This window comes from Hordeum vulgare, chromosome 6H, assembly GCF_904849725.1.
Source record: "Hordeum vulgare subsp. vulgare chromosome 6H, MorexV3_pseudomolecules_assembly, whole genome shotgun sequence".
In the NCBI taxonomy this organism is placed as follows: domain Eukaryota; kingdom Viridiplantae; phylum Streptophyta; class Magnoliopsida; order Poales; family Poaceae; genus Hordeum; species Hordeum vulgare.
This window is the reverse complement of record NC_058523.1, coordinates 498,512,275-498,538,405: the sequence shown is the minus strand read 5'-3', so window position 1 is coordinate 498,538,405 and position 26,131 is coordinate 498,512,275. Positions and strand designations below refer to the sequence as shown.

The 26,131-nt window shown below is 46.3% G+C and overlaps 2 protein-coding genes across 2 annotated transcripts; one reads left to right on the top strand and one right to left on the bottom strand.

The window, feature by feature from the left end:
- Positions 1 to 1,131: 1,131 nt before the first annotated feature.
- LOC123404701 (VQ motif-containing protein 22-like) lies at positions 1,132 to 1,978 on the top strand. The gene has a single exon (XM_045098649.1). It carries the CDS (start codon positions 1,314 to 1,316, stop codon positions 1,806 to 1,808), a length of 495 nt encoding a protein of 164 aa, XP_044954584.1. The 5' UTR covers positions 1,132 to 1,313; the 3' UTR covers positions 1,809 to 1,978.
- A 6,445-nt stretch (positions 1,979 to 8,423) lies between these two features.
- LOC123405682 lies at positions 8,424 to 21,840 on the bottom strand. Its single transcript, XM_045099283.1, has 4 exons — positions 21,701 to 21,840; positions 15,159 to 15,588; positions 8,973 to 9,141; positions 8,424 to 8,775 (listed from the first exon to the last, which is right to left on the bottom strand). Exons 1-4 carry the CDS (start codon positions 21,838 to 21,840, stop codon positions 8,690 to 8,692), a joined length of 825 nt encoding a protein of 274 aa, XP_044955218.1. The 3' UTR covers positions 8,424 to 8,689.
- Between the last annotated feature and the right edge of the window lie 4,291 nt (positions 21,841 to 26,131).

Genomic DNA, 26,131 nt, shown 5'->3' with positions numbered 1-26,131 from the left:
AGCGACTGTGTGTGTGTGTGTAGATGATAGATCCGATACGGCTGAATGTGCATGTGTCGATGTAAACAGAGGGGAGCCATAGCAGTGGACGGTTTAACTAATTCAGCCGGTTTTAGCTTCTGCGTGAGGTTCTCCTGGCGCCTGGGTGACCATGACATGCTGCGACCGGTCGGGCTAGTGACTTTTTTTTAACAGAGTAAAATCGAAGTTGTTCACATACAGAAGCGTACACTTACCCCTATAAACGCATGCACGTACATCCTACCTCTATGAGCACTTTCGAAAGAGACTAAGTCGACACATCATCTTCACATGCCTTCGTCGTCGACGGGAACGTCTCCTTCCACTGAAAACACATCGCCGGAAGAGTCTGAGATTTGAACTTTGGTAAACAGGGAATACCACAGTCCATCTAACCATCCAACCACGGGTTAACGACTCGTGAGGTTCATGTCAGGGGTGGTAGTAATTCACCGCGTAGAGAAAAGTGTGCAAGCTAGTGCCGTTTGGACCGTGCGACAACCGTCTTCTCCTCACGACTCTCCAGTGAGTTCAACTGTTAGCTATCTGCACTGTACCTGAAGGAAAAAAACGTTATCCAGATTAATCCCCCGTTGATCTGCAGAAATCCCACGGAGAACAGTCCAATTAACACCTGAACTGATGAAAATGTCAGTCTGCCGCATGCACCATGCAGAGATGGAAACTGAAACGAAGGAACGTGTGCAACATGGCGTAGCGGCATATGCAGCAGAGTCCGTCCTACTCGACCGGAAAGGCACCGGACGGAGCACCAACTAAGCAGAATTGTCCGACCAACATAGACCGGCCGGTCGCATCCCCTCCAACTGTTTGATCTGCCCGGCATGGCCAGCCTGTTTCTGGCTTCTTCCTCTCTCTTTTTTGAAACTTTTTGGCTTGTTTCTGAATCAGCTTGAAAAATCACTCTGACTGTGATACAGATAAGAACGCATGTGAAATGCGCGTCTACATAAAGGCTACGTTAATTTTCAAAACTATAATCGAATCCGCCCAAAAGATAACGTAGGTTAACCATGCAGTGGCTGATTGCACATGGTAGTCAGAACAACCACGACTCTGCAATTCTAGGCTGAAATAAAACGAGTGAATTCTACAGGTTCCAGCTTCAGCAGCAGCACTGCTGGTGCTTGAAGACGAAGCAGAGCTACTGTTGATTGATTCTTCAGGTCAATTCCTGCTAGGTTTATGCTATAAATACACACGTCAAACTGACCCCCCTAGGCAAGTTCGCGGACATACGCCGCTAGCCCGTTCCTAGACACCTCCCGCCGATGTACTCCTGCAACGACCGAGACCCGCATCTCATGGAGTCCAGCGCCAGGTACCAGCCATGCAACACGGCGGCGACCCGGACGGCCGCCGGCCGAGTCCCGGCGGACGCGCAGCGGCAGCAGCCGACGCGGCGCGCCAGGAGGAAGCACTCGGCGTCGGCGTCGCGCCGGTCGTCCACCACCGTGGTGGCCACCGACGTGTCCAACTTCCGCGCCATGGTGCAGGAGCTCACCGGCTTCCCGGCGGCAGCCATCTTCCGCCCGCTGCCGCGCCGGGCCCACGCCGCCAGCCAATCGCTGGCCGCCGTCGCGCATGGCTGCGGCGGCGCACCGCAGGGCCACCGTTCGGACACGGCGACCACCGCCGGCAACGTCCCGGCCGTGGTGCAGCCGCCGGCGCACCCGCCGCAGTGCGCACCGCCGGGCGTGTTTGACGGGCTGCCGGACCTCGGGTCCCCGGAGTTCGACGCGTGGCCTGACTTGTCCTTTGAATAGTAAATACAGCACAAGAGTGTACTCACTGGTCGCTTGATTGTTAATGTAAAATCAAGGGTGACTTGGTAATTTCCTCCTGCTCATGTTTATGTTTGCGTTTGGCAAGTCCTTTAAAAAAAATAGAAGGACGTCATTTGTACAGCACAAATTTATGGTTAAACTAGTTTCGAAGAAAATATGGTTTGCTTCTTTATCAGAAGAAAAATGCATGACGGTTTTGCATTATATCTGACAAATATCAAGGGATCCATTTTTTGAAAAACTCAAAACAAGAAGAGAAAATAATACTACTCCCTCTGTGAACTAATATAAGAGTGTTACAACACTACTTTAGTAATCTAAACACTATTATATTAGTTTACAGAGGGAGTACATCGTAGTATCCAAAGTCTTTCAACTCTACCTTTTTAGCCAACCCATGAAGAAATTTGTTCACCTTACCGCCAAAAATTTAGTCAGAAAGGAACAGTTGCAAAGACCGAACCATAATAATCTCTAAAAACAACACACACACACACACACACCATTTTGGGCCATAGAAACCACAAGAGGCAGCCTGACGGGACATAACACAACCCTTGAGCCTTCGTTCGGTTGACATGAATTTGAAGGTGTTTTTCACAGAGATTGAGGGGGATTAGGTATCCTAGAAGTCAACCCCCCCCCCCACCCCCTCCAAAAAAAATCCATCCAATCCCCTAGGGAAGGGGTGTAACCGAAGAAAGCCTGAAGAACGTCAACTGAGACGCGCCTAGTGAACAACTTGCAAAGATCTGTTACAGAACAACCAACAGAAAGAAAAAAAAAACATATGAGGCATAACGAAGAGAGAAGGCACTCACATGCCACCTTAAAGCTTCTCGAGGTCCAACATCGGGTTTGATATTGTGCATGCCTTCGTCGACACCATAACATCGCCAAATAGATCTAGCTGCTCAGATCCATGGGACCACACCCCTTACAAGCTTGTCGCCAACTTCGAAGCAAGCACTATTGGGACGGGAAGGAGATCGGAGGGACTTATTCCATCGTAACGATGTTGTCGTCGCCCCTTGAGACACACGAACAAGAATCTACACGAAAAGAAAGCACACATTGACAAACAACCAATTTTCCCTTTGCCTCCCCGTGCCTAGATGGCGGTTCGAGACGGATGGGAAGAGTGGCCATGCCGGAGAAGAGGGTTAAGCCCAGACACGTTGTATGCAAGAAATAGAAGGAACAGGACATGATATGTTCTACTCTTTTGTTATTGCGTGGAACCTACAAACATTTTGTTTGTTTGTTGAAGATTGTCAGCATCTCATCCCTTCGGTTAAGTGAAGAGGGGGTGCTATTATGTGGAAGTTCTAACTGGGTTCATAGTGTTAGCTCTTCTGCTTCTGTTATTAACTTTAGGTGTTTTTCCTATATAGATTCCTACTGTGTGCAAGTGTTGTATCTATGGGAAGTGGGCTTCTCTCACATCATGTCACGTGTAGCCTTAGGTAGGCCATTCGGGTGGCCCCAGTTCCAAGCTTCACGGAGTGGTCATATCCTCGCGGGTAACTACTCCAAATAGTTACCCCATGGCCTCCGAAGAAGGAAGGTTTCCAACTATCAAACAAGGAGGAGTTCGAGTTGTCCAAAAATTAGAGACGAAGGTAAAGGATAGTCGAACCAACCAACCAAGGCCACACTTATAGATACTTCAAGACTAGGATGAGGAGGGGGAACTTCGACTTCGACGTGAAAGACAACGGAGGAATCGAAGCTCTAGTTTAGCCTAGAGTAGATTCAATCTAAGACATCACATCTAGTTTGACTACGTCAAGAGTTAGTGGCCTCGTGACAAAGTTGTCGGACCCCTAAATTTTACTCGTTGATATATTGCTCCTCGATATAATCCTTTGTATAGTTAGCTGAGTTGTGGCCTTTTCCCATTGTGCAAGTAAGATCATGAATGGACGGTACACTCCGAGACATTGGAGAATGGTCAAGGACTAGAAGGGTTTGGCGCGCTTTGCTGCGCCATCGGTGTTGTTTGGTTTTTCCAAAAAACTAATCACTTTATTTTGAAATATAAGATGTATTACTCTTTGAAAAGTATTTTTTTTAAGTTTGATCAACTTTGTAGAGAAATATATCAAAATTCATAGTATCAAGTCGGTATTTTTAAATTCATCATGAAATGAATTTCCATACTTCTTTGTTTAATATTATGGATGTCGATATTTTTGCTCTGAACTTGATCAAAGTTAAAGAAATTTGACTTTCTATAGAACTAATTCACCGTATGTAATATTGAGTTTGGCAGGTGGGGAGATGATAAAGTCTGTTTTAATTTTATTTATAATGCAGTTATTTGGTGGGCCTTTCCTGGTGTGAATTTGTGTTGCCTCCTAACCTATTTATGTGGGGAAATTTCTGCGTCGATGGTCGCATGTACTACTATACTGGTGCTATAATATCACAGCATGACACTTTTTTTCTCGATGGTTAGAAGGTGCGCAGGATGGATATGTTTTTATATGTTGGTTGTTGCTGATTGATTTGAAAAAATCGCTCGCCAGGTCAAAATCCTAAACCAAATCTAAAATTAAATACCTTAATTGAATGAAAGAGCTTTAAAATTAAAAGAGCATAATGAATTAAAAAAATGAATGGTAGAGCTTGAGAAAGTGTTGACCTGGTCAAAATCGGTTGACTCGCTTTTAAATTGAATACCTCAATTAGTTGTGAGGCCTTAACAATTAGGAAGCATAGTGTATAGTATTAGAGAATTGGTTGAGAAAGCTTTGATAAATTGTTGACCCGATCAAAATCAGGTGACCCAATTATAATTGAAGACCTCAATTAAATATGAGCTCTGTAAAACTAGGAAGTTTAGTGTTACAGAGAATTGGTTAAACCTAGGAAGTTTAGTGTTACAAAGGATTGGTTAAACCTTTGGATCATTGCTGGCGCAAAACACTTTGGAAGAATTATGCGTGGGGAGCAATGATCTAAGTTGTAATCTTTTGTCATTCATTTTATATATCTGAAAAAGACTTTTACATCCTCTTTTCAATCAATGAATGAGGAAAATATTTTGCCTCCGTTCCGAAAACAAAAATGTTTCAGACTTGGTATGTAATTCTTTTTAAGGGACTTTGGTATATATTTTCTGTGATGGAAGTCCGTAGTGTAGTCACTTATTTTCTACTGCATGATTGCCACTGGAATTGTGGAATGGAATTAGGCTTTGTAGGTTTGAAAAGTGGATCCACTTTTGAGAATGTTGTTGCTAGCCCGTGCACAAAAGTGCTAATGTTGCGCATGCGGCTCTTACGTGGTCGTTGTGGAAAGTATGAAACGATTTCTGCTTCGATAAAGCACAATGGTTTGGGATGTAGTTTCATCGCGGGAAGATCTTTTGCGCTCTGGGTTGACACTCCGTCTTTCCTCGCGCGCGCACTGCAAACTGATGTGCTTGATGATGTAGTTTCATGAGTAATTTAACCGGAAAGATGTTTTGTTCCTCTAGAAAAAGGGAACGACTCAGTGTTTTCTTTTCTTCAAGAAACACAAACATCTCAGTGTCATCGGTGACGGTTGTTTTACCGTCACGACTGACAACACTAGAAGAACTAGAACAAAAATATAAATAAAGTAACAGTCAGTGGCACGGGTAAAATCATGTGACGGTTGACAATTAGATAATGGGAGAAGGACCGGAGAGCCTGATCAAGTAAACCATCCGGACATTTGGTCCAAACTCCAAAGAGAAAGAGTACAAAATGCCGAAAAGAAAGTGTGTCAAAGAGAAGAGGTTGCATCTGTCCAGCGTCCAGCGTGCCACCTGTAATTTCTTTGATGTGAACCTGGGAGCGGCACCATGCAAGAGCTGTGCGTACCAAGCTATCTGTATGCGATGTGTAGCTACCACGAAGTCTTGCAAGACCAAGACTTGCCATGGTCTACCGTGATGTGTAGCTAAATGAATGAATCATGAATGTACCAGGTTACCAACCACCATTAGATTGCCTTTTACTAGAAGTACTTCGATATTCTATTGCAGTGGACTTTGACCGTCGTGCACATGATCTTCGAGTCCACTGATCCGATCTGCGGGCATGCTCGCTAAACTAGAAAGGCACTCCCTCTATCGGAAATTGCTTTTGAAGGCCGAGCTTCATGAAGACTTTTAAATTTAAACTTCAAATTTCATGAAAATTCATATTTTAACATTTTTAAAAATTCAGTACATAGATAGATGAAAGTATAATACACAAGTGTGTAAATTTTCAGAACTAAATACGTTGAAATGAGGGCTATTAAAAAAAGATAAATCTAAAGCTTTTTAACACATGCTACTATTCATCTTTTCAGACCATGATTTTATCTTTTTTATACAGGTCGCGTATCAAAGTATTTTGACCTGAAATTTTACACACAGGGATCATACACTTGTTTAGTTGTATAATCTTTTTCAGATTTTTTTAAATCAATTGTTTTGAATTTTGTTTTTTTTCAAATATTTCGGCCTTCATGGCTCCCGGGTGCCTAAACGCCATTCTCCTTCCTCCATCCCATAATATAAGACATTACTACATCCTATATACTCATGATCTCTATTCTTTTTATCAATTGATCCTAAATTGAGTTAGAGTTGTTCCATGGCATGCTCAAAAGAAGGGTTATTATATACCCCAGCCCCATCCCTTGAGAAAACAAGGTAGCACCAAAGAAAGTAAGAGCAACTCTAGCAAACCACGCATCCCGTCACGATCCGCAAAAAAATTTAGGGGGCGAGGAAAATCCCGACCCCAACCCGGGAAAACGCTGTTTTCCCCTCGCGGTTGCGGTGCCCTGTATATATGTGAAAGCGGTTGGTGAGGGACATTTCATCCCGCGCTTTCTCCCACCAACCACCTCTCCTCTCCCCCCTCGCGCCGCCACCGGCCGCCGCCCAAGATTCCGGCGACAACAACCGGCAGGAGCACACCGGAAGGCCGCCATGCGCACGAGGCCTCCCCTCCCTTCCCCCCTGCGTCAGCGGGCTGCCGGATTAGCAGATCTGCGGCACTTCATCGCGGGCCGCCGGATTTGTCTTTTTCCGGCCGCCAGTTGCTGCCCGAAGCGATGGGGTGGTCGGGGAGCCTCTCCCGCAGCCCAGGCAAAGGCGCATCGCCGCATGCAGGCACGGGTTCGTCCGCCCGCCGCCGCCGAAGGTTTGCGGGCATGGACTCGTCCGGCCGTCCACCGGGCTCGGCGCTCGCGCAACGTCTTTGTGGCCCGCCGATGCCGCTCATACAGTGCGACGACTGCCGGCGCCAAGTGCTGCGGCTCACTTCGGACACGCCGACGCATCCCGGATGGGTGTTTTACAAATGCGAAAACGACGGGGTGCGTGCACTTACGGTAGCTTGTTCCATAGTTCATTCTTTACTTCAACTGCGGTAGCTCACTTCGAGCTTGCTCATTCTTTTGTGTAAGATGATGGATGCTCATTTTGGTTTTGGGAAGGCCAATACATTGATTTGTTGATAGAAAGAAACTTAATAGAAGTTAGTGCACTACGTAGTATAATCGAAGGCAATGATGCGGCTGCATGTGCAACTAGAGGGGAAGCAACGTCTACTTCTTTGGAACCAAAGATGAAGAATGAAGAAAGCAAGATCAAGAATCCGCAGATCAACAATGAATGCATGGAGAAGATATTGCTTCAACTAGTGGGAGCAATTATGGAAATTGGAAATTTTTCTGAAATGCATACTTGTGATTCTTGTTTTCTTTGATTTTGCTATTCTAGCCAAAATTTGGTGATATCTTTTGGATCTAATGTTGTTGCAAAAGCAAAGAAAAGCATTGTGCTAGATCAGTTTAAGTTGCAAATCTAAGTTTTACGGGCCGGGTGGAGCTGCGCCAGATCAGAACCCACAGAGCCGACCCGTAAAAAAATATATTCCACAAATATGCTTTTTTACAAGTCCATAATGCGGGGTCTGCATTTGTGCCAGCCCGCGCCGGTCCGCAGAAGCGATTTTACACGAACTGCAAACGCCTTTTACGGACCGGCGGGATGCGGGGTCTGCTAGAGTTGCTCTAAAGAGTGATGTGGTGGTTTTTGTTGTTCCCGCTCCTCTTCCAACTCATCCTAGAATGGGCATTATGACAAAGAACAAGAAGAAAATGATAGAATGAATTTGTCCAATATTAACAAATGGTGCCTCCGACATCCAATCCAATATTAGTAAGCAATCCGTCAAAAGCAACCAAAATATTTTTTGATGAATCGGTCAAAAACTTGAACTACGCACACTCATATATTAAATGTTATAGTGTCTTACATTATTATAAAACGGTATAGGACGGAGGAATATTCCGTTACGATCACGAATCCACTGCCACAAGAATGGAAAGGTGCCTACAGTTTGACTTAATTTGCAGACTAGTCCGACGAGGCGGCTCTTATAATCAGGTGGTAGCAGCCGCAATCATGCTTACCAAGAAAAATTACCGCAAAAAAATGAACTCGTCAGGACACATAAACATAGCATAACATTTTTTATGAAAAAGAAACACCCAGCATATGCGTCAGGTGTACACTACACTAGTAGAGATCAAGCAAACGATGTATTGTGGGAACCAATCTGAGCTAACCGCCAGGAAAATTATACAGGCCATATTTTGATTGGCTAGTCAAAAAAATACATGTTTAATTACACTGATGGAGCCATTCTTCTCGGTCAAACCATTATCTTGACCAATCAAAATAGGCCCTACATATCCAGTAGTAGTACGGAGTTACGGGGTACCTTTTCAGACTGTTGATAATGTGAGCATACTGGCTGCTAAGCAGCCAAACTATAGTCTAGTTGTACACATCAGTGTGATCTCATGGCAAAACTCCAACACAATCAAGTCAATTCTGCTACGAGTGGCTTCCACGTGGCTGAAGATTTTGGTGTCACAAGCAACACCACAAAATCCTGAAGTACTGTAACTACATACATAAATTAGTTAATGAAATGGGCGCATCAATCAAAGTAGTTCTTAGTGAAATCTTTAAAAAGACTTATATTTAGGAATGGAGGGAGTATGTAACAGCATAAAACTTCCAAAGTAGTCCCTCGTAGAAGAACATAGTAGTAGGTTGCAAATCGTAAAAATAAATGAGGGAAAGAAATTGCAGTTCTGCACCTTTGTCAAGCTCCCAGACTGCTGTTCTCCATCCTGGAATACTTTTAGCGTCCTCATAGTAGGTTATGTACTTCACATGTGGAGCCCTTGCCATGTTTGGAAATAGATCCTCACCATGATGGTGTTCAGCATTCATGCTTGTTTGTAAATCAGGTCCATCATGTTCTGCCTGCAAAAAGAACACAGGGCTTACTAGGAAGGGAAAATTAACATTGTGATATACCACAAAAAAATAGTCACGACAGTTTGAATAGCCAAAACATGGATATTGACAACGAAGGCCTTCAGTTTGCACGTTTAGAACAATACCAGCGGGCAGAAAGTACAATACTGTGGAGTCCTTGTTATGTTCACTTTTGACCCAAGCCATTGCTTGCACCATGACAGGGCGTTGTAGGATACCTGTCATTAAACAGCTATTCAGTTGCTAATGCAGAGTCATTTTATTTGTTCAGCCAAAAGACAGGTAGTGATCTTTAAAGGATCTTTAGAAACTTTTCGAGAAACTGGAAAGTGGACATTAACTTTATGGGCTTGGAAACGGAGCCAACTGTGAAAGCCTTCTGGTTATGGTTGAATAAGCATTTTTAGCGGACTCCCTTAAATGAACTGTTCCCACACATTTCTATAGAACCAGTTGTGTTTTTTATAATTGAATAAGCATTTTTTAACTCCGCCTATGTTGTCTCAGCATAGCCGGTCCCAAGCCCGGGTAAAGGAAGAGGGTTGTGATAGGCGTGGCGAGCCAACGTGAAAAACCCAGCCACTCTTATGGAGATGAAACCCAAAGGAAACTCGTTGGGGCGTAACCCTCTTAGCGACGCGCCACATCGGAACCCGGGTGTGGTGTCAAATGGGCAAGGGCCGGGCCGTCACCCCCTTGGTGGCGCGCCGTATCTTGATATGGATACGGTGATAAGTGAGCAAGGGTCGGGTCGCCGCATCCTTAGTGGCGCGCTGCACCGATGCCCTGGTGTAGTGAAAAATGAGCAAGGGTCTTTGCATTTGACTCGACGAGTGCGGAGGATAAGGAAGTTAGCCGAGCCTAGGAGGATACGCTTAGGTAGCTGGAACGTAGGGTCCCTGACGGGTAAGTTACGAGAGCTAGTTGATACGGCGGTGAGGAGGCGTGTTGATGTCCTATGTGTCCAAGAGACCAAATGGAAGGGACAAAAGGCGAAGGATGTGGAGGATACCGGCTTCAAGTTGTGGTACACGGGGACAACTTCAAACAAGAATGGAGTAGGCATCTTGGTCAACAAGAGCCTTAGGGATGGAGTTGTGGACGTTAAGAGGCAAGGGTACCGGATGATCCTTGTCAAGCTGGTAGTTGGGGACTTAGTCCTCAATGTTATCAGCGCGTATGCCCCGCAAGTAGGCCACAATGAGAGCACCAAGAGGGAGTTCTGGGAAGGCCTGGAGGACTTGGTTAGGAGGGTACCTATTGGTGAGAAGCTCTTCATAGGAGGAGACCTCAATGGCCATGTGGGTACATCTAACACAGGTTTTGAAAGGGTGCATGGGGGCTTTGGCTATGGCATCAGGAACCAAGAAGGAGAAGATGTCCTGAGCTTCGCTCTAGCCTACGACATGGTTGTAGCTAACACCCTCTTTAGCAAGAGAGAATCCCATCTAGTGACGTTTAGTAGTGGTCTACACTCTAGCCAGATTGATTTTCTCCTCTCTAGAAGAGAAGACAGACGCGCTTGCATTGATTGTAAAGCGATACCTGGAGAGAGTGTTGTCCCTCAACATAAGCTTGTGGTTGTTGACTTCCGCTTTAGGATTCGTGTCCAACGGGATAAGCGCGCCAAAGTCGCTAGAACGAAGTGGTGGAAGCTCAAGGGGGAGGCATCCGAGGCTTTCAAGGAGAGGGTCATTAAGGAGGGCCCTTGGGAGGAAGGAGGCGATGCAAACTTGATGTGGACGAGTATGGCGACCTTCTTGCGGAAGGTCGCTGTAGAGGAGTTTGGGGTGACCAAGGGAAGTAGAAGGGAAGCTAAGGACACCTGGTGGTGGAACGATGAGGTCCAGAAGGTTATTAGGGAGAAGAAGGACTGTTTCAGATGCCTATATCTGGATAGGAGTGCAGCTAACATGGAGAAGTATAAGGTGGCGAAGAAGGCAGCAAAGCGGGTGGTGAGTGAAGCGAGAGGTCGGGCGTATGAGGACCTCTACCAACGTTTAAACACTAAGGAAGGCGAAAGGGACATCTATAAGATGGCCAAGATTAGGGAGAGGAAGACGAGGGATGTCGGCGAAGTCAAATGCATCAAGGACGGAGATGATCAGCTTCTTGTGAAGGATGAGGCGATCAAGCGTAGATGGCGGGAGTACTTTGACAACCTTTACAATGGAGAGGTTGATAGCTCTACCATTGAGCTAGACGACTCCTTTGATGATACCAGCATGTGCTTTGTGCGACCTATCCAGGAGTGTGAGGTTAAGGAGGCGTTAAAAAGGATGAAAGTAGGCAAAGCGATGGGTCCTGATGGTATCCCCATCGAGGTGTGGAGAGGCCTTGGAGACATAGCGATAGTATGGCTAACTAAGCTTTTCAACCTCATTTTTCGGTCAAACAAGATGCCTGAAGAATGGAGGCGGAGTATTTTAGTACCAATCTTTAAGAACAAGGGGGATGTTCAAAGTTGTACTAATTACCGCGGAATCAAGCTAATGAGCCATACTATGAAGCTATGTGAGAGAGTCATTGAACACCGCTTAAGAAGGTTAACAAGCGTGACCAAAAACCAATTTGGTTTCATGCCTGGGAGGTCTACCATGGAAGCCATCTTCTTGGTACAACAGCTGATGGATAGATACAGGGAGCAAAAGAAGGACCTTCATATGGTGTTCATTGATTTGGAGAAGGCCTATGATAAGATACCTCGGAATGTCATGTGGTGGGCTTTGGAGAAACACAAAGTCCCAATAAAGTACATTACCCTCATCAAGGATATGTATGATAATGTTGTGACAAGTGTTCGAACAAGTGATGGCGACACCGATGACTTTCCGATTAGAATAGGGCTACACCAAGGGTCAGCTTTGAGCCCTTATCTTTTTTGATTTGGTGATGGATGAGGTCACAAGGGATATACAAGGAGATATCCCATGGTGTATGCTCTTTGCGGATGATGTGGTGCTAGTCGATGATAGCCGAACGGGGGTTAATAGAAAGTTAGAGTTATGGAGGCGGACTCTAGAATCGAAAGGTTTTAGGCTTAGTAGAACTAAAACTGAATACATGAGGTGCAGTTTTAGTGCTACTAGGCACGAGGATGGAGAGGTTAGCCTTGATGGGCAGGTGGTACCGGAGAGAGACACGTTTCGATATTTGGGATCCATGTTGCAGAAGGATGGCGATATCGATGAAGACGTGGGCCACCGAATCAAGGTTGGGTGGATGAAGTGGCGCCAAGCTTCTAGCGTACTCCGTGATAAGAGAGTGCCACAAAAGCTAAAAGGCAGGTTTTATAGGACAGCTATCCGACCTGCGATGTTGTATGGCGCGGAGTGTTGGCCAACCAAGAGACGACATATCCAATAGTTGGGTGTAGCAGAGATGCGCATGTTGAGATGGATATGTGGCCACACAAGGAAGGATCGGGTACGGAATGACGATATACGAGAGAGACTTGGGGTAGCACCGATTGAAGAGAAGTTGGTCGAGCATCGTCTCAGATGGTTTGGACATATTCAACGAAGGCCATCGGAAGCGCCGGTGCATAGCGGACGGATAAAGCGTGCTGAGAATGTTAAGAGGGGTCGTGGTAGACCAAACTTGACATGGGAGGAGTCCGTTAAGAGAGACCTGAAGGTTTGGAATATCGACAAAGACTTAGCCATGGACAGGGGTGTGTGGAAGTTAGCTATCCACGTTCCACAGCCATGACTTGGTTTCGAGATCTTATGGGTTTCAACTCTAGCCTACCCCAACTTGTTTGGGACTGAAAGGCTTGGTTGTTGTTGTATCTCACTGCGGCTGAAGACACCGACAATAAAATCCCAATATTTCTACATATTTTGTACAATCTAGCATACTTCAAAAGGATATTTTTAAGTAAAATTATAAATTATTGTTTGTTCAAATTTCTAGTTAGAATCATAACATAATGGCCGTTAAAACCAAAAAGAGAACATGGAAAGATACATAACATTAACTTTAATAACACATCCTGCAACACAACATATGTACATGTCAACTCTTGTTGAACAATTACCTGGAACCAATACAGAGACAGAGCTATTTTCAGAACCAACTTTACATGTTTCAGTTTGCTAGATTCTCAAGTTCAAAGCAAAAAAATTCAGAACCTCTACTTGTGCCATGACCCATTGATTATCTACATTGCCAAGTACCATCATGGTTTTCTTACAGTGTAGTAGTATCGGAAAAATGATCAGCTTTAAGGTTTGGTTCATACACATGGCATGACTTGTATGTCAGACAACACACATTTACATAGAAATAAATTGCTCCCAGATACATGTTTCTAAACCAAGTGATAAGTCAGTCATGCTTTCGGTTTCATAGCGTCCTGCTTATCAACAACACGTGTGCAAAAATCTTTTACAGAAATACAACATGAGTACATCTGAAGTGCATATCTCTCTTCTTTTCTCATTTTTAAAATCTTCTCATGGCATTTGACTGAATAACATCACCAGATGGATTTTGTATATACAAAATAGAATTTAGTATTTGTATAGGCAGTGATTTCATTCTCTACCTTTAGGTATCTACTTCTAATTTATGTTACTGTAGTTTACCAAAATGCCCTATAAATAAGCCAGTTATTTGTAATAAAAAATGCCCAAACATAGAAAATGCAAGGCATCTGAGGAATCAACATTTGCCATTACTTGATTGGCCAAGAAAATTGCATCCTAGGATGAAATGTAGCAATGCGATAAAGGCAACCATGCCAGAATATTTCTTAATTATCGCAGAACCTTTCCTTGAATATGTCTATCTTACACTCCAGTTTGCAACATTACTTGAAGTTACAATGCGGAGAGAGCCCCCTGGGGATTTTTCCTTAAGGAAAAAGCAAGAGAGAACTGCAGAGATATTATTTATTTATTGTGATGGCGGATAAGATCAAAATATGTAAGTTGTATTAATCAAGATGATAGATTTCAGTCCACACATATATTTATCATTACAAAAAATTATCATAAGTTTCTGAAACTCATAGTTATAGGCATCCATGCATCGATTTATTTCTGCATTTGCAGAATTGACTATTAAGAGCTCAAAAAGTTTCCACATAATAACCAGTTTGCATTTTATTGATTCAAATCATACTCCCTCTTTTTTTATACAGGGCCATTTCATAATTTGGGTATAACTTCGATCACTGATTTGAGAAAGAAAATATATGTTACATGCCACAGAAAGCATACCTTGTTGCTAGAATCAATGGTCAAAACTAGACCAATTTATATATAGAAAAGTGGAGGGAGTAATTTACAGATAGGACGAATAGCTGGTATGCATGACATACAGCTAAATAAATGAAAACAGAAGGTGCATTTTTTTTCCCTTGCTAGCTACATCCAGAACGCTACGGGAGAAAAAGACGAGAGTTGCCTAGAGACAGGACAAGAGGTAGTGTTTCTGTCGATGATTCTCAGCTTGCCCTCGTGATTGTACTTGAGACGAAACGTGGTCATGTTGAGAACGAAGCCATGAGGGTCATTAAAGGCATCCTGGAACTCAAATCCATCTGCCACGTCGCAATCAACAAGGAAAAACTTGGAGTTGCCCAAGTATGTGAGACTAGCCCCTTCGGATTTAGACGCTTGATGTATTGGGCTCCACAGGTTTTGCTCATTGGAAATCTTCCAGCTAGGCTGCTGCATGGTGGTGGTGGTGCTTAGGGGGGGAAGTTGGCAGGAGCAGATGTAGCCATCCGGGTGTAACCCAACCCATGCATCTAGGTCTGCGTCGAAGTAACCTTGGCAGTGGAAAGGGAGCATCCATTCCCCATGGCGCCTCCACTCACGGTTCTCGCTGTCAAAGGAGAACGTGCCGGTGCCGCTGCCATTTCGGTCATGCACAGACACGAATATGGTGCGTCTGTCCCGGTGAAGGGCGTAGGATACAATCCTTTGATGCTTGGTGAAGGGAGCTGGGATGCTTTTCCAGGACCAGTCAGTGCTTGGGCACAAAGAGCGCACCTCGTCCTCCTTGGCGGTGGTCATGACTTCGAAGGAGGGAGGCCGCGACGTGAAGTAGTAGGCAAACGCAAATAACATGTCGTCAGCTGTGACAAAGAAGTTGAGGGAACTGAGGAGTGCATCCGGGAGGGGATTGCCGATGGCCAGCGCGTCTGCTTCCGTGTCAAAGACTAGAGTTGCAGCACATTGGTTGCTGGTGGCTATAATGTTGCTGCCCAGAGCGGCAAAGTCCATGGCATGGTTGTTCAGAGGCGACGCTAGCCGGAAGACAGGGGGCGCGCTCAGGTCAGGACTGTCAGCATCAAGCTTGCGAATGGTGAAGCCCCCGTGCCAGTCATCTAGAACAAGATAGATGCTCTTGGGTTTGTTAGCGCCGCGGTCGTGGTAGTTGGGCTGAATTTCGTCGCCCTGCCATCTTCGCTTAGGCATCCTATACAAACCGGAGACAAAAGATGCGATTTTGGTCAGATAAGGGCAATTGATCTGGTCTTGTGAGCTTGCAGGCGGCAGCGGAGATAAGGGCAATTGATCTGGTCTAGCGATCGTGGGGAGGGTCGGGCACTAAATAGGTCTAGTACTCCAGACCGAGTCGGTCTGGGGCAATGCTCTGCGCCGCCCGCGGGTCGAATCGTTCGGCCGGCGAGGCGCTGGCTGTCCGATCCGCTACGTCTTTTTTTTTACGCGGGCCGCACCGTTAGATTATCATGCAGCAATATTTGTCAATACAATATAAATTTTGTCCACGATGTAATAATTTTTATCAACGGTTGCAACAAAAATTTAATTATAGCAAAAAAATATCTACGTGATTGTAGCAAAAAAATAAATCTGATAATGCGTGGTAACAAAATAAAAAAAAGGTTGTAGCAAAACAATCCGATGAACTCGGGTTGCAACTCTGACAAACGTGTATGCAACTTTTTTAGTGAACGGTTGCAGTAAAAAATGATGCCGGTTGTAGCAAAAATTAACACGGTTGTAGCAAAAGATTCAACGAACTCGAGTTACAACCAAACGTGCATGTAGCTTTTTAATGAACAAATTGTAACAAAAATAAAAAATGATTGTAGCAAAAATTACCACGTTTGTAGCAAATTTGAATTTTTTTTATTGCATATACTGACAAACCAGCGCGCGGGTCACGCGCGACCGGCCGAAGCGTTCGGCCGGCGCGCCGTAACGAAACGTTTCATGTCGGTCTGTCGATCGCGTGCCACTTCAGAACTGCGTAAATAACCCGCATTCCAACCTTCTGTCCAACTCGAAGCACACCCCACCCCATCTGGTGAAAGGTGAAACCCACGGCCTCCTATGATCCACACCGGTCGCGCCCTATCGACCACCAGACAACTCGCGACCCCCTCTCCAGATCGTGGCGGAGATGAGGATATGAAGAAGCATATGCACGGACGTGGAGTATTTGAGTCCGAGCTCAAATGCACTGGCATGAACAGTAAAATTAAAAACATTTCAAAAAATTCTGATTTTTTTATGATGAACTTTGGCAAAAGTTCTAAGTGCTTGCAAAGTTTCAGCATTAGATCTGATTCGAGTAAGGCGTGACAAAAAAACAAATATGATGCTCTGAAAATGCTACTTTTAAAAGCATTTTGAAATATTAATATATATTTTTGTGATGTCTTACTCGAATGTTATCTAATGATGAAAATTTGCAAGCACTCGGAACTTTTGACAAAGTTCACCACAAAAAAAATGATTTTTTAAATGTTTTTGAATTGTTTTTGATTTTACTCTTCATGCGCGTGCATTTGAGCTCGAGCTCAAAAGGGCACTTTCCCTTACTCTAGTGTCACCGATGACGACTGCTTTATAAAATAAAGAAAGTAACAGCCAATGACGTGGGTAGAATCATGTTGCGGCTGACAGTTATATAGTGGGAGAAAGGTCCTGTTTGGATCCATGGGTTAGAGTTATAGTTGGTTAGATTGGATTGAACTAACCTCAAAACATCCAAACGAGAGGATTGAAGTTGGTTAGATGCATCTAACCCACTCAATAGAACTAACACAGCCAAGAGGTGCTTATTTAGGTTAGAGTTAGATGGGATCAAGAAAAAAAATACTTTTCCCTCTACCTCCAGCACACCAAATCCTGGTTAAAGGAGTCAAATGATTGAAAAAGCGCATTTATTGACAATCTAACCATGCCATCCAAACACCTCTTTAATTAAAGTTAGTTCAGGGTTAATACAGGGTTAGAATCTAACTCTAACATCTAACCGAGTTAGAGGATCCAAACATGACAAAGAACTGAAAAGCCCGATCAAATAAACCATCCGGACATTTGGTCCAAACTCCAAAGAAAAAGGGTACAAAAGGCTAAAAAGAAAGTGTGCCAAAGAGGCTGCACCTGTCCAGCATCCAGCGTGCCACCCGTAATCTCTTTGATGTGAATCTGGGAGCGGCATTATGCAAGAGTCGCGCGCGGACCAAACTATGTGTATGCGATGTGTAGCTATCACGAAGTCTTGCAAGACCAAGACTTGCCATGGTCTATTATGACGATTGACAAGCTAGGCCGTGAAAAAGAGCTCTGATTTTTCATCACTAGCTAGATGAATGAATCATGAATGTGCCAGGTTACCAACCATCATTAGATTGCCTTTTACTGGAGGTGATTCGATATTCTATTGCAATGGACTTATGACTAGGGATGCAGGGCGGGGTCCCGCATAAGCCCGCAAAAGATGAAATTAGTTTAAAAGTAAACCAAATCGCTACAGAAAAATACAACTAACCTGATCTGATTATACTATGGAGCGGGACGGATCGGGCGCCGCCCTACTTATGACCGACGTGCACATGATCTTCGAGTCCATTGATCCGATTTGCAGTCATGCTCGTACTAGAGTACATTGCTGGACTAGAGAGACAATTCCTCTGTCCCATAATATAAGAAGTTATTTTATGAAAATACACTTTGGTTCCTATGGGTCCTATATGAAAAATATATTTTGATAATTAATTAAAAAGTTAAAATAATTTTGAAGTATTTCTAGATTAAACTTGACTTTGTTTTGCACTAGTATATAAATTTTCATGAAAAAAAGTCAACATCAACATCTGGGCAAAAAAGTCAATTTTTTTTGTTATTATAGGTCACTATTCACACTATTTTGACCAAAAAATTGTCTTTTTTTGAAAAGAAGTCAAAGTGTAATTTTCTTTTTATGCAATTTTTCTCACAAGTACAATGAAATATCAAATTTATTTCAAAAATATTTTTTTATTTTTTGACATTTTGTTGAATTGCTAATTTGTTTTTGCATATAGGGTGTATATACACCCAGGTTCCAAAATTTCCCATCCGTTATTACATCCAATATACTCATGATCTCTATTCTTTTTATCAATTTGCCTATCCTGTCTAGGTCTATAATTTTCTCTATCAATTCCCTTACTTTATCCTTACACGTGAGGTTCCTACCTTTGATCCTAATTGAGCTAGAAGTTGTTTCCGGGCATACTGAAAAGAAGGGTTATTATACACCCAAGCCCCATCCCTTGAAGAAACAAGGTAGCACCAAAGAAAGGAAAGAGTGATGTGGTGGTTTTTGTTGTTCCCGCTCCTCTTCCAACTCGTTCCAGAATGGGCATTATGACAAAGAACAAGAAGAAAATGATGGAATGAATTTGTCCAATATTAACAAATGATGCCTACACATGTTGACATCCAATACATGGACATAGTAGTAAGCAATCCATCAAAAGCAACCAAATACTGCTTGGTGAATCGGTCAAGAAATTGAACTACGCACACTCATATATTAAATGTAATAATGTCTTATATCATTATAGGATGGTATAGGACGGAGGGAGTATTCCATTACGAACATGAATTCACTGCCACAAGAATGGAAAGGTGCCTATAGTTTTTTTTTGAAACGCGGTTCTTTAGGTACCCATCTCATTAAAAAAATGTCGAAGAGAGTTGCCCGGTTAATAATCGGAAAACCGGGCTAAAACCGTCACAATGCGCCCACCACAACAAGGGAAACAGGGCGACCTGGCAACCTACACAAGAACGCACACACGCCGCCAAGGGGAAGAGCTTCGTCGAGGTTGTAATCCGGCGTTAACGTCATCACGCCTCCGCGAGGGCGACTCCAACTTCACCATCAATGACCACCGATGTAGACTCCATCGCAGACGAGCGTAGAGGCCTGCGTCGGACAACGCCAAACAGTCCACCACACACGTAGGTGACCAGGCAGCTTCGACTCAGCCGACGAGCATTATAGGATAAAAAACACTGGACCTGCGCCGAGCCAGCGCCAAAATCGACCAGCCGTCTTCACGTCATCGTCGCCGCAAGGTTCCTCCTCAAACAGCTCCAACTCCAGAAGACAAGAGAGGCACGACGACCCCTCGAGCACGCCGGATGAGACCGACTACCAGAACCCAACAGCAAATCCTACTCCGCTTGAAGGGGCCATCATTGCCACACAAGAAGCCGCGCAAATTATCCACATTGTCGGACGAGCCCCAGCCGACTGCAATGCCGCGAGCGTCTAGCCCCTGGAGAGTGCAAACAAGATCCAAAGCTCTTCAAGACGACGCCCCCAAGGAGGAAGCGACGATGCCGACGCCGTCGTCCGACCCAACCGGGCCTAAGGTTTTCACCCGAAGAATTGTATCTGAGGGTGTGTAGGGACTAGGGAGAGAACTCCGCAACAAGATCGCAGCCACCACCTCCCGAGGTCGCTCGGCATCTCGCACCGGCGAGCCGCCGGCCACCACCCCAGAAGCACCCGACGACCTCCCCAGCGCCACCAACCGGGCTAAAACCGTCACAATGTGCCCACCACAACAAGGCAAACAGGGCGACCTGGCAACCTACACAAGAACGCACACACGCCGCCAAGGGGAAGAGCTTCGTCGAGGTTGTAATCCGGCGTCATCGTCATCACGCCTCCGCGAGGGCGACTCCAACTTCACCATCAATGACCACCGATGTAGCCTCCATTGCAGACGAGCGTAGAGGCCTGCGTCGGACAACGCCAAACAGTCCACCACACACGTCGGTGACCAGGCAGCTTCGACTCAGCCGACGAGCATTATAGGATAAAAAACACTGGACCTGTGCCGAGCCAGTGCCAGAATTGACCAGCCGTCTTCACGTCATCGTCGCCGCAAGGTTCCTCCTCAAACAGCTCCAACTTCAGAAGACAAGAGAGGCACGGCGACCCCTCGAGCACGCCGGATGAGACCGACTACCAGAACCCAATAGCAAATCCTACTCCGCTTGAAGGGGCCATCATTGCCACACAAGAAGCCGCGCAGATCATCCATATTGTCGAACGAGCCCCAGCCGACTGCAATGTCGTGAGCGTCTAGCCCGTGGAGAGTGCAAACAAGATCCAAAGCTCTTCAAGACGACGCCTCCAAGGAGGAAGCGACTATGCCGAGGCCGTCGTCCGACCCAACCGGGCCTACGGTTTTCACCCGAAGAACTGTATCTGAGGGTGTGTAGGGACTAGGGAGAGAACTCCGCAACAAGATCGCAGCCACCACCTCCCGAGGCCGCCGCCCCGGCATCTCGCACCGGCGACCGCCGGCCACCACCCCAGAAGCACCCGACGACCTCCCCAGCGCCACCAGCAGACCGGACCCCCCCTTATTTCTTATTTTATCTAGCGATCGTGGCCACCAGCAGACCCGACGACCACCAGCGCCACCAGCTGTGGCCCTCTTATTTCTTATTTTATCTAGCGATCGTAGGGAGGGTCGGGCACTAAATAGGTCCACTACTCGAGACCGAGTCGGCCTGTAGATCGCGTGCTACTGCAGTGTGGGCCTCGCCTGCGTTTTTTGCTCACTTTCAGCCCTTCGGAACCGTGCAAATAACCCGCACTCCAACCTTCTGTCGGGGTTATTATCGAAACCAGACTCTTTATGTGCTAGCAATGCAGATTTAAAGTGCCCGCATATACATTATGGCTTTGCATTATATCTGACAAACATCAATCAAAGAATACATTTTTTGAAAAACTCAAAACAAGAAGAAAAAATAGTATATTGTAGTATCCAAAGTCTTTCAACTTCACCTCCTTAGTCAACCCATGACAAACTCGGTTTACCTCATCGCCAAAGAAATTTAGTCACTAAAGAGCGATCAAAGACCGAACCATAATTTCTAAAAACAACACACACCACTATGGGCCACAGGAGCAGCAAAAGGCATGACATACACACGCTTGCAAAAAGTCAACATGGGTGTGCCTAGGGAACAGGTTGCAAAGATATGTTGCACACATACCAACATGAAGGAAGAACCCCCGTACGAGGCATGGCGAAGAGAGAAGGCACTCCCGTACCACCTTAAAGTTTGCCGAGATCCAACACCAGGTTTGATACTTTGTATGCCGTCATGAGCGCCATCACATCGCCAAATAGATCTAGCTGTTCAGATCCATGGTGTTAGACCAACTCCAATGGGGCGACCCATTTCGTCCGTCGTCGTCCGTTTGGGTCGGCGCGGACACAAAAGTCGGCCCAACGCGCCGACCCAAACGGACGCACATCCGCTTGGCGTCCGCCTGGCGATCCATTCCCGATCCAATTTTGGGCCGGATTTTCATCGGCGCGGACACGAGACGGACGCCCGCGCGAGCGCCTACTCCTCTCCCTGGGCCCTTTCGGTCGGTGGCTTCCACCGCCATTTCCCCCAAAAAAACCTCCCGCCGGCGCGCGCTCCCGCCCCGCGCCCGCCATGGACGACGACCTCGACCTCGACCTCAACGCCACCATCGGCCTGGCCTCCCTCGTGTCCGACAAAGGGAAGCCTCGCGCCTCCCGAAAGGCCGCCGCGCCGAAGCCGAGGAAGGTGCTGACGGCCGAACAACGGGCAAAGGAGTTGGCCAAGAGGAAGGACCGGAGGCATGTGGCGGGCGCGAGGGATGAATCCATCGCGGCGGCTGCCGCGCAGCAGCAGGTCACCAACGCCCACGTCGCGGCGGCAATGAGGGAGGCGCTCTGCATGTTGGGGTTAAACCCTAGCCAGCACGGCCTCGTCAACACCGTTGTGGCCCCGCGGTCAGCACCGTCTCATCCGCCGCGGTCAGCACTGGCTCATCTGTTGGGGAACGTCGCATGGGAAACAAAAATTTTCCTACGCGCACGAAGCCCTATCATGGTGATGTCCATCTACGAGAGGGGATGAGTGATCTACGTACCCTTGTAGACCGTACATCAGAAGCGTTAGTGAACGTGGTTGATGTAGTGGAACGTCCTCACGTCCCTCGATCCGCCCGCGAACCGTCCCGCGATCAGTCCCACGATCTAGTGCCGAACGGACGGCACCTCCGCGTTCAGCACACATACAGCTCGACGATGATCCCGGCCTTCTTGATCCAGCAAGAGAGATGGCGAGGTAGATGAGTTCTCCGGCAGCGTGACGGCGCTCCGGAGGTTGGTGATGATCTCGTCTCAGCAGGGCTCCGCCCGAGCTCCGCAGAAACGCGATCTAGAGGTAAAACCGTGGAGATATGTGGTCGGGCTGCCGTGGCAAAGTTGTCTCAAATCAGCCCTAAAACCCCACTATATATAGGAGGGAGGGAGGGGAGGAGGCAGCCTCAAAACCTAAAGGTTTGGCCGAAATTGGAGGTGGAGGAGTCCTACTCCAATCCTACTTGGAGTAGGATTCCAGCTTCCCACTTGGAAACTCTTTCCATCTTGTGTTTTTTCCTTCTCAAACCTTATGGGCCTTAGTGGGAACTTATTCCAGCCCACTAGGGGCTGGTTTATCTCTTCCCATAGCCCATGAGACCCCTTGGGGCGTCACACCCCTCCTGATGGTCCCCGGCACCCCTCCCGGCACTCCCAGTACACTAGCGATGAGCCCTAAACTTTTTCGGTAATGCACGAAAAACCTTCCGGTAACCAAATGAGGTAATCCTATATATCAATCTTCGTTTCCGGACCATTCCGGAAACCCTTGTGACGTCCGTGATGTCATCCGGGACTCCGAACAACATTCGGTAACCAACCATATAACTCAAATACGCATAAAACAACGTCGAACCTTAAGTGTGCAGACCCTGCGGGTTCGAGAACTATGTAGACATGACCCGAGTGACTCCTCGGTCAATATCCAATAGCGGGACCTGGATGCCCATATTGGATCCTACATATTCTACGAAGATCTTATCGTTTGAACCTTAGTGCCAAGGATTCACATAATCCCGTATGTCATTCCCTTTGTCCTTCGGTATGTTACTTGCCCGAGATTCGATCGTCAGTATCCGCATACCTATTTCAATCTCGTTTACCGGCAAGTCTCTTTACTCGTTCCGTAATACAAGATCCCGCAACTTACACTAAGTCACATTGCTTGCAAAGCTTGTGTGTGATGTTGTATTACCGAGTGGGCCCCGAGGTACCTCTCCGTCATACGGAGTGACAAATCCCAGTCTCGATCCATACTAACTCAACGAACACCTTCGGAGATACCTGTAGAGCATCTTTATAGTCACCCAGTTACGTTGCGACGTTTGATACACACAAAGCATTCCTCCGGTGTCCGTGAGTTATATGATCTCATGGTCATAGGAACAAATACTTGACACGCAGAAAACAGTAGCAACAAAATGACACGATCAACATGCTACGTCTATTAGTTTGGGTCTAGTCCATCACATGATTCTCCTAATGATGTGATCCCGTTATCAAGTGACAACACTTGCCTATGGCCAGGAAACCTTGACCATCTTTCATCAACGAGCTAGTCAACTAGAGGCTTACCAGGGATAGTGTTTTGTCTATGTATCCACACAAGTATTGTGTTTCCAATCAATACAATTATAGCATGGATAATAAACGATTATCATGAACTAAGAAATATAATAATAACTAATTTATTATTGCCTCTAGGGCATATTTCCAACATCATCCGCCTTCCCTCGGGCGCTGCTGCCCGAGTCGCCCCGCACACCTGCTTGCAACCCGGTGCCCGGCTTCCACGTCTACCCGCAGGCCTCCCGCCTCTCGGGGGAGTGCTCGCCCGAGGTGAGCGTGGTCGCGCCTTCCACGCCCGCACCCACAACCATCGACCTCAACGCAATGGCAAGTGCTTCAACCTCTCCCATTGCTTTAGGGTGATCAAAGATGAGGAGAAGTTCAAGGCGCAATATGTTGGCCTCAAGTCGCGTGGTGGGAAGCAAGCTGTGGAGGAGGTTGGGAATGGCGAGAAGGCTCGACCGAGGGGGAAGACCAACTCCAAGAAGGTGGACAAGCGGGATGCGGTGTTGATCGCCTTGATCACAACCGTGGAGGGCGTGATCACCAAGAAGGACTCAAGGGAGGAGAAGCGCCGACAAAGAAAGAGAAGAGCAAATAAACGCCTTCTTGGAGATCCAAAGGATGAGGCCTGACATGGAGGCGGAGAAGCAAGTACGGATGATTGAGATGGAGGCAGAGAAGCAAGCCAAGATGCTAGAGATGGAGGCCACCAACGCCAAGACCAAGGCCAAAGAAGTGGCTCTCGCGAGCATGATGACCGGGGTGGAGATCATGTAGGTGGATCTCAACACCGTGTCGCCAAGGAAGAGGCCGTGGTTCGAGAAGATCCAGGCCAACATGCTCAAGTTCGACAATGAGTGATCTATGGCGGCGAGCGCCATATTTTTTGGATGCCGGCAGGTGTGCTGGCATGACCACGGGGCCGTGATGGCGTGGTCGAACTCAAGTCCCACCGTTTTTTTGTGTGATGGCATGTGTGTCGGCCGGCTGGCATTGTATGCCAACATTACTGTGGTGCTATTTTTTATGGCCGGCATTGTATGCCGACGCTGGCATGGTCCTGGCATGAAACATGGCCGCTAGCATGATCAATCGTGGGCCTTTTTTTAAATATGTTGATTGCGCACATGAAATGGGTCGGCGCGTTGGGCGCACTACCGACCCAAATCTAAAACAGGGCGGACGCCGGGCGGGCGGCCGACCCAAACGGACAAAAAGCGGACAAATACGCCGTCCGTTTGGGTCGGCCCGTTGGAGTTGCTCTTAGGGCAAATTTCTCCTTAAGTGGTTTTGGTGATTAATGACAGTACCCCTGCGGACTAATGTGTGCATTGAGCATTTCAAATAATTCATGACTAGGCTTGCTCTTAGGGCATATTTCTCCTTAAGTGGTTTTGGTGATTGATGACAGTATCCCTGCGGACTAATCGTGTGTTGAAAATATGCCCTAGAGGCAATAATAAAATGGTTATTATCATATTTCCTTGTTCATGATAATCGTCTATCGTTCATGCTATAATTGTATTAACAGGAAACAGTAATACATGTGTGAATGAATAGATCACAATGTGTCCCTAGCAAGCCTCTAGTTGGCTAGCTCGTTAGTCAATAGATGATCATGGTTTCCTGATCATGGGCATTAGATGTCGTTGATAACGGGATCACATCATTGGGAGAATAATGTGATGGAAAAGACCCAATCCTAAGCCTAGCACTAGATCGTATTGTTCGTATGCTAATGCTTTTCTAATGTCAAGTATCTTTTCCTTCGACCGTGAGATTGTGCAACTCCCGGATACCGTAGGAGTGCTTTGGGTGTATCAAACGTCACAACGTAACTGGGTGACTATAAAGGTGCACTACGGGTACCTCCGAAAGTGTCTGTTGGGTTGGCACGAATCGAGATCGGGATTTGTCACTCCGTGTGACGGAGAGGTATCTCTGGGCCCACTTGGTAGAACATCATCATGAGCTCAATGTGACTAAGGAGTTGGTCACACGATGAAGTGCTACGGAACGAGTAAAGAGACTTACCGGTAACGAGATTGAACAAGGTATAGGTATACCGACGATCGAATCTCGGGCAAGTTCTATACCGACAGACAAAGGGAATCGTATACGGGATTGATTGAATCCTTGACATCGTGGTTCATCCGATGAGATCATCGTGGAGTTAGTGGGAGCCACCATGGGTATCCAGACCCCGCTGATGGT